Genomic DNA, 9,495 nt, shown 5'->3' on the forward strand with positions numbered 1-9,495 from the left:
TAATATAATAAGGTTATAATATCCGGGAGCAGCTCATAGAGTTCCTTATTTCTTCTTCTTCTCCAGCCTTCCTCACCATGGCCCATAGATTCTTCAAAGGATTTTCCTCTCGAAGATCAACAGATTATTTCTATCTCATATGGGTAGGGTCCATCTCTGGGAGGCGTATATTAGGACAGACCTAATTAGAGTTTTATGTAAATGGACCATTGTTTTCCTGCTAATGAGCTTGCTCCAGGACTGTTTTAACAGACCAATATAGCATCGGTTAACCGCTGTGATCCTTCGGTTTATTTCACTGGAAACATTATTTGTTGCTGTGACCTGAGATTCTAGGTAAGGAAACTCCTCCACTCTCTCAAAGATGCAGCTTCATACGACAACCTGTCTCTCGTGGGATCTGGCTTCTCCGGTGTACATATACTTCGTTTTGTTTTCATTAATATCCAGACCCATGCGTGCGGCAGCTCTCTGCAGGCTTATGAAAGACTTGGTAAGCGCAGTAAAAGATCGCGCCTCTATATCAAGGTCATCCGCATTACCAAGCAGTTGTTCAGCAGTTATTCTGGATAGCTGAGTCTCTCACTACTTTTTCCAGGATCAAATTAAACAGGAGGCACGCTAGAGCATCTCCTTGCCTTAGTCCTTTATTTGAGCCAAATTCAGAAGAATGTTCGGACTGTATGCGGACCCTGCACCTAACATCTCTCATAGTCATTTTTATAAGCTTTCATTTTTACGAGCGTATAAGCTTTGAAGGAACCTTCATTTCTCTGAGTGCCTCGTATAACATGGGGCGCTTGATACTGTCATACGCGTTCCTGAAATCCACGAACAGGTGGTGGGTAGGGATCTTATGTTCATGGGCTCTTTTCATGATTAGTGTGAGGGTATGAATTTGGTCCACCGTAGATTTCCGCAGCCTTTGAAAGAGGATATTAGAGAATACTTTGTAAGTAACGATATTCCTCTGTAATTAGAACATTCCAATTGTTCTCCTTTCTTATGAAGAGGGCATATCAAAGCACTGCTCCATTGCTGAGGCATCTTCTCTTGAACCCATATCTCGAGGATCAAGTCATAAAGTGTCCTGTGTAGTTCCTCCCCACCATATTCAAAATATTCATATTTTTTTAATCATTTATTTATTGTTATTTACAACTGTATAACATATATACAACAAGTAAATTTGCTGTAGGTGAGATAGTGACATGATACAAACATGTGGTGAATCTACCCATTGATAGAACTCCAATAACATTTCTAGAGGAGAAGATCCCGAAGCCATCTTCTTTTCAGACGCCTAGGAGGATTATTAGGTAATAAAGGAGAAGCCAGGTTAGAAACAAGTGGATTTGGGTGGTTGGGAAGTTTTCCATGGAAGGAATGGTATCTGGTTTCGGCCAAATCGGCAACATATGGGGCATTGAGGTCATGATGGATGATTTGATTTGTGACAAAGTAAGGAGCGTTAAGGATGGGAGGAATTTGATGGTTTAGTGGAGCCCCAAAGCTCAACTCCGTATGTCCAGATAGGCCTTATTATAGTCATGTAGATCAGTCTTTTCTAATGGGTTGGCAATTCAGACCGTTTGTCTAGTAAATGTTGTAATAGTCGAAATCGACGTGCAGTTTCCTGTCTTTTCAGTCTTGTATGAGGATTACATGTCAGTGGTTTGTCGAGATGTAGCCCTAAGTAACGGATCTGCTCGACAGGAATAAGTGGGGTATTATTAAAGGATACTGTTGGCAAGAGGTCATTGGTTTACGACGAAGGGTAAATGTGATTTGGTGGGATTTATTGGAGGGTGGTGATGTGGGATTGGAGGGTTTGGGATACAATGTAAGGATCATTGTTCATTGACAATAGACATGTATCATCGGCACACGTGGTGAGGATAGTGTTAGGATGGGTTGGGATGTCAGCTGGGTTAAAATAGAAAATTAATTTGTAAATGATTGTATATATACACATATGTCTTATATTATTTAGTGTAAATTGTAAAAATGAATAAAATAGGAGGGTGAGGAAAAAAAAAATTCTGTAATTTCCTACAAAACTAATAAATATTACTATTTTACTTCAGTATCTGACATTGAATTATATGTAAGTTCATGGGTGTACTCAGAGGGGGACAGCTGCCTCTCCCCCCTCGGAGTGAAATTATTAATTTAATCAAAAATATTTTTTCAAGCAAACACTAATTTTAATAACTAATAAAGCATTGTGACAATTATACACAATGTTCTTCAAATTTTGTTTCCATTCTCCTTTTTTGTGCTGAAATGTCACAACCTGATTAACTATGGCTTACCCGCCTTTGTGTAGGTTTCTTATAAAAAAAAAAATTCTGATGCGGGTGCCCACAACTTTCACTTAACAGTTACCAAGTTTTGTGTTCATGTAATTTTATCGACTTGGGTTAAAGTTGCTGATTTGGTAATTTTAGAAAAAAAAAATCTAATGACCAGAGAAGACGAAAATTATAAAGAAAAATTTTTTATTTTTCTGTGGCTATAAAATTTCTTTTTTTTTTTTTTTGTTTTGTTTTTTGAGATGTGAATGACAATTAATTTTATTTCTTCCTAGAATACAACAGTTTAACAAAAGATAAAGCAATCATGCAGCCGTAAAGCAATCGGGAAACCCGGCTGATCTCGGCTTTTACCTCTAGAATTTAATATGGTTTTACTTTTTTCTCCTTTATTAAATCATAAAATTTTATTGTTTATTATTTCTAACAATGTGTACAGTATGTTTTTTTTCAATCAAACTAAATTAAAGCTACATTAGGGGAAGATTTATATTTAGTCCTTGCCAAACTATTTTAAGTAATTTATATTCAAGAAAATCGAAAAAATGTGAAAAATCGACACTATAATCGATTTTATCAAAAATATTGCTGTCACTTCCCAGACATATACCCACAGTAAATATGTAATTTCAGATTCGTACGAATTTTTGCTTTTGAGCTAGGCTAACACACACACACAGGACATCAAAATGTCGAAAACTAAAATTCGAAATTTGTTTTATTTTTCGCTATACTTTCCCTTAATACATGTAAAGGAAAGTGACAGCAAAATATCTAGGACTTTGGACCTTTTTAACTCGAAATTGGTTGTTTTAGAATGCGCTACCGATGTTCTATAACCTAGATTAGTTTGTTTTTTTCTTCTAAGCTCCATGGGTGCGTAGGGTTGATGTCATAATGAAAACGGGTTGAAGGTTGCCTCTTTTCCTGCATTGGTAATGCATTGAAGAGGGGGCTTAGGAAATTGGATCTTTTGGAAAGAGGTTGTTTGCATTGTGTGTCAGTCTGATGGTGACAGAGATCTCCAGATTTGTGGATTCAAATAATTTAGTTACCTGTACTCAGTCGAGTCTGAATCTGTGAGTGTCTGCCACCTACCACCTGCCACAGTACTGAAGGTTTTCAAAAAATTTGATATGTCTCCTAGATATAAATTCTGTCACAGTCGGTATTTCGGATGTCGTATATATATGGTATGTCTTTGCTCTTTGGTGTCTCACTATACGTCCCAGTATACCGCTCTGAAACTGCTGGAGCCTCTTGGTCGTTGAAGGTGCTATCTCGATTGGTGTCGAAAAACTCGATTTTTTATATTTACGTCTAAGATTCGAGCTATCTTGAATCGATTATTTCCAATGTATTTTATCTTTATACATACAGTGTAGTCTCAGTAATCCGAATACTTCAGTAATCCGAACTGGTGTTAAAAAAAAAGTTACATTTTCAGAAAACTCAGCAGGCAATAACATTTTTGTTTTCAAATAAAAGTTATTACGCGTAAAGGACATTTTTAACTTCCTGACCTATAGGCAAATTATTCTAATCATCGTGGAAACTATTACAGTTTCGATGTCGGGTAATCTAATTTCTATGAAAGTGTTCATAACATATTTTGTTGGAACTAGAAATAAATAATATTTAACGCATAAATCATTCGATCCTGTACAACTAATTTAATAATTAGTAGAAGAGACAGAAATGTTTTATTTGGCCATGCTGCCCAAATCCATTGGGTTGCTATATCACACAGCATATGTACACTACAATACATTAACATTTTCCATTTCTCAAACAATAATTATTTATAAACTAAATACAATACACTTCAAATAAATTTTTTAACATAAAGCTCCTGACGAAAAAAAAAACAATTTTCTTTAAAAAAAGATTAATTTTTAATGCTACAAACTGTAACCGACTGGGGAATAAGACCGATTAAATATTTGTTCGATATTTCAATCGACATGGGAATTAATATTTAAAATTAAATATCAATAGAGCCGAGGCCTTGAGGGAGGACTTCATTGAAGGAACCCTAATTGATCGATCGCCCGTCAATAGATTTCTCGAGTCATCTTTGCCTATTTCTTCTTTACGAACCTAACTCTTACAGAAAGGATATAGATCATGAAACTGGTCTGGAAGAAATGAGACATTTCCATTCTTATAGAACCTGTATCCTTTCTGACCTTTTCCGCTGAACTTGAAGGATATTTATCGGAATTTGATCGAGCAAGGTTAGCCGACAGACGCGCCTGCCTTTAGCTATTTTAAACCAGGAGACATTTTTTTTTCATAAATTATATTACATATTTTTGAAAGCGGTGATATCTATAGCGGCTATTAAGGAAAATAAATTATAAAAACATTTTTCTGTGTTCCTTTTTATTTTTATTTATTATATTTTAGCAAGTGTTACCTAACTACCTCTTAGTTCTGAATAATTATCTAAATATATTTTTTTTAAAACTATTCTTCACTTTTAAATAACACATTATATATTCAATAAACAAGTGTTCCAACTACACAGTTCAGACCAGTCAATGTAACCTACTCACTATTTCTTATAAAAATATGATTCGTGAGCTTAAGCAGAGGGGCGCAGGGGGGAGACGCGGCCCCCTCGTAGATTTTCGGACCCAATAAAAAAATAAATAGAGAAATAAACTTATTTGCCAAATCAGGAAGGTAATGGCAGAGAAAGATGGTGGTGTCCAAAAAATCATCAGAGACGAAAAGTGCAACACTGCCCTATATTTTCATTGTACAAGCCACTGGTTAAACTTTGTCGTTAATTATTTGAATTCAGTCGTTACATTTTCAATAATTTATTGTGATTATAGGTAAAAAAAAAATTAAAAAGTAATGATTGAATTTTATGAAGAATATAATTTTATTAGAAATAAAATGGTGTGGTATTTTTTGGAATGCGGAATTACATATTTTTCTTTTAACCAACGTTTCAGAATGGACTATATATAAGTATGTGTGTGTAATGAGTGGAGGCTGCCCCTTTCGCGAAATCATGCCTACGCCCATGATACGATTGTATTCTTATTTTTTTACTTTCGCTTACCTATATACTGAGTTGAGAAAAATTAGCTATAGTTATTACTAATAGCCAAAATTGCCATTGATACGATATTTATTTATCAATGGTTCATTCATGAAGAGTCGTATCCATGGCGATTTTTGCTATTAGTTCCATTATAGCTAAATCTCTGCCTATATTTAAACAAATTCTGATGCAGTGCGCGCATCATACATCTTTCACGTACTGGCCTACTTTCGCCCCTATGTTTTGTTTAAATTGCTGGGCATTGGTTTAAGTTATCGCTATTTTTATGATTTTCGAAAAAAAAAAAAAATGTGAAACTAAGTAAGGTGAAAATTAAGAAGAAAAAACTTTTATTTTTCCGTTGACAAAAATATATATATATATATTTTATGGTTCCTAGAGGTAGGAATAAATAATATAAATTTTGTTACTGCCAAGATTACAAAATTTTAAAAAAAGGTAACCAAGTCGTAATGCGATCGGGAACGATAGGGCAGTCTCAACTTTCCCATTAAAATCGGATTTTTTTCCTTTTTTCTCCTTTAGTTATTCATAACATTCTATATTTTTTATTTATGCATTATTTATTATTCTTAATAATGAGAAATGTTTATATTTTTTCAAATTGTTCTGTTAAAACGTAAGATTAAAAACAAGAGGGGCTAGGGGGTTGAGACATTTCTGAAGCGCCCTCCGGTGGCCGGGGAGAGGGGAAATAAAGAAATATGGAGGGGAAGAAGCATGAGTAAGTCATTACTCAAGTTTTTCTATATATGATTCACATCATCATCATCCATCATCTTCATTAATAAGCATATCTACAGTTTTCATAGACCCTAATCAAAATTAATTAACACACTTTAACCATAAATATTTTATTCCGGCCAGCCTTCATACCCCGTAGATTTAGTATTTAACATTTAATATTTCTCTCTTGTTCAACCAATCTACCTATAAATTATAAATAAATTCTCTTTCTGCTTCATTATGCCTTATTTTCATTGAAATTAATTCTAATACAGTCCACTAACAATATCCAACCAGTCAATCAAAAGAGAAGTGACACCTGCCCTTAGGTTGAAGGTTCACTCCAAACACGAATAAACAAAATTAAACCTACATTAGAGGAAGATTTTTTTTATAAATTCACTATTTAAGCCCTGTCAGACTATTTCCTCCTCCTAACTGGTCAAAACAAAATCCTCAAATCAACAAATGTGATTCTTCACCTTCCTTCTATAACCTTACATGGTTTATCTCCCTTCTGCGTAATTGGTCGGGAACAAACACATTATCTCGTGGGTCAAAGTTTCCTGTATTACTCCGTCACACACTGACCCCTCTTGGCCTCTTATAGTCGATTCTCTGCCCCGCCTTCTATTATAAAAGTCTACTATTATGCATTATCTTATCGCTACTGCGTCGTTATTTTCTATAAGTGGTATCAATTCCTATTTTTATCGTATTTTTTTCCGAACATTATTGACTTTTACACTGCAGTGAATAACATTAGAAATGGTTCAGGTTTCATTTTATTTTCCAAATGACCTGAAGTTCGTTATGAAGGTTTGTTTTCTAGGCAGAACAATATTATGAAGTTTGGTGGAATTTAGGTGAATTTGCGCATCTCTACAGCCCCTCCAAATCGAGTTAGAGAAATTCTTTATCAGAATCTATACTTCACTTGCACCTCATACACCAAACATCAAGGAACAGACTTGCCGAATCCACGTTCGTACATAATTGTTCCATCTTAAGAAGGTTAGAAGAAGCTTAAACCCACAGCCTACTAGATTTGGCGGTTTATTTCTGCCGCCATCTTCCCACTACTGGACTGGTACGTCAGGGGGAGCCATAACCCAACTCTCCTTCTAAGCAAAAAGACGGCAAGGAGTGGATTAGGCCACACCTCTTAAAGGCAACTTTACATTGAAGTTAATATGGATTTTGTACATTAATGTAAGCATCTGTAAAATCGTTCATTTAATCGCAATTGTGAAGGGAATATAAGTTTTAGTAAATGTTATTTCCAATAATTTGGTATATGTATAATGAAAATCCACCGAGCCGCTCTTGAAAAATCCACGGGCCTGAGGGCTTAGGTTTGGAGGGTGATAAGATGGAGAGAGGGTCCCTTTAATTGGGTGAAAGACCCAGGAAATTACATTGGCGCCGCCTATAGAGAAAAGGTCACCCAGAGCTGATTTGAGGGCTAATCACTCACTCTTTAAACTTGCGGAATCTCCAGGGAACCTCTGGCCTGTTCTCACTGTGTCACAAGCCATAGAAGATGTCAGGCTAGAAGCAGGGAGCTGAGCGAGGCACTAAGAGAACCCAGCATGGAGTCAGGACATACCATCGCAGCAGAATCATAGACCAGGAGACCCATAGAGGTTCCATCAAGTAACAGCATTTCACCAATTATTTTTTCAACACAAAGTGGTGACCCATCATTAACAACCCATCTCATCGCCGAAATATCATTTCCTAATTATCTAAATTCAGTTAACTCACTAACATTATTATATTATCTTTGGCTCACTCCCCTCTCTATAACTAATATGAATTTATTGCTCAATATATTTTGTACTTTCAAGCTTTCTTCAATCAAAACCCTTCTGAAATGGATTACTTACTTTAAGTTGATCCAGGCATTACTCTCCTATAAACCTGATGGAGACTGCCTGAACAAAACATACTCGTTTCAATGTGAATATATTTGCTATTTTAAAAAGTAAGGAGTAAATATAAGTAAATTGAATTTACTTGGTCAATTTTTCAATTAATGTTTTCTTTATTATTCGACGCTTCAATATGAAGGAACTGAATCCTTGTAAATTTATTTTCTCAGTTAAGGATTTCTTTTTTATCTTATCAAGTTTCCATGTATCATTTAACCATACTCCTTTGTTCCACCTACATATGGCTAAACAGATTAGAGAAGTGTTTAGTCCGTCGTGAATGCACTTCGCACTTTCTCTTTCTACTTAAAACCGTTCGATTTTTTATCATGTATTTTCATTTTTCTATCTTATTTTGATCTTCTTTTTGGTCCATTTTAATATAAAACTACAGGAAAATATGCATTTCTTCAAATACTGCGGTGGAATAAGTTCATAATCCGTAATCGTAATCCTTCAGGTGACTGAATGCAAAGGGTTAAAAGAAATTACAAGTCGAACCATAAGAATCTTAGTCGTGTCTTTTTTATATTTTATTATTACAGTTTCTGAATAAATACTGTATTTGAAAGTTCAAATGTATTAAAAATTACACGACACCTTGATTGCTAGATTGGCCAAAGCTACGTGGCCTCTGATATAAATTAAGTTTCCAAGCACTCGGATGCTCCCGACACATAGAACTGATAGACAAAAAATATATATAAAACTTTTCTGTGGGAATTTTCATACCTTGGACATGCCGGCCTGATCTTCGTCGATGAGAGCCGTCGACTCCTGAGGACTTTCTTCTTCATCTTCATCTTCATCGCGGGTGTCCTCGTCCACCTGCGTCATGATGAACTGAAAAAAAAATTATAATCTTCAGAATCTTTTTATTCATGAATTGTTCATAAGTGCTACTTTCCACTTGTGAAAAAAAAAAGAGAAGAAAAAACAACAACAAACTTGTTCCTTTATTTAGTAATTATGTTGACGATGGGTGATCACGAGCAATGAGAACTTGAAAAATACCGAGAAAATTGAAGTTGTTGAGAATTCTGTGAGAATGTTAAAAATCACTTTATAGTTACATCTGTTCATAAAATTCCTTGATTAAAGAAAAACATAACTAAAAATTGATTTATTTGAAATTCACAACTGTACAAAAAAAGAAAATGTATAAGTAAATTTGATAAATGTTACAGAACACATTCTAGTCTTGGGAAGGAACCAACCAATTTTGGTATTTCAATCATTGATTTAAATTAGAAGATCTCGTGGCCATCGTCTTTTCAGTTGCCTCGGAAAATTATAAGGGATTATTAAGGAATGGGTTTTGGAACTAATGGGTTTGAATGAGTAAGGATTTTGGAATGGAAGGATATATATATATTTCGGGCATTCGGTGTATATCTATTTATTATATGTTAAAAGTTCACGGGTTTCCGAGCGCCTAACT

At 34.9% G+C, this 9,495-nt stretch overlaps 1 protein-coding gene across 1 annotated transcript in view; it reads right to left on the minus strand.

Moving 5' to 3' along the window:
• Positions 1–9,495, minus strand: part of LOC106688002 (solute carrier family 2, facilitated glucose transporter member 1) — a 112,321-nt gene that overhangs the window by 92,191 nt on the left and 10,635 nt on the right. Inside the window, exon 2 of the mRNA XM_014432258.2 lies at positions 8,787–8,897. Within this exon, the coding sequence (XP_014287744.1) occupies positions 8,787–8,891 (105 nt within the window). The 5' untranslated portion in view covers positions 8,892–8,897. The remainder of the gene's footprint in view (positions 1–8,786; positions 8,898–9,495) is intronic.

The sequence above is a fragment of the Halyomorpha halys genome, unplaced genomic scaffold, assembly GCF_000696795.3.
Source record: "Halyomorpha halys isolate HHAL.00 unplaced genomic scaffold, Hhal_1.1 Scaffold1036.1, whole genome shotgun sequence".
Lineage (NCBI taxonomy): Eukaryota > Metazoa > Arthropoda > Insecta > Hemiptera > Pentatomidae > Halyomorpha > Halyomorpha halys.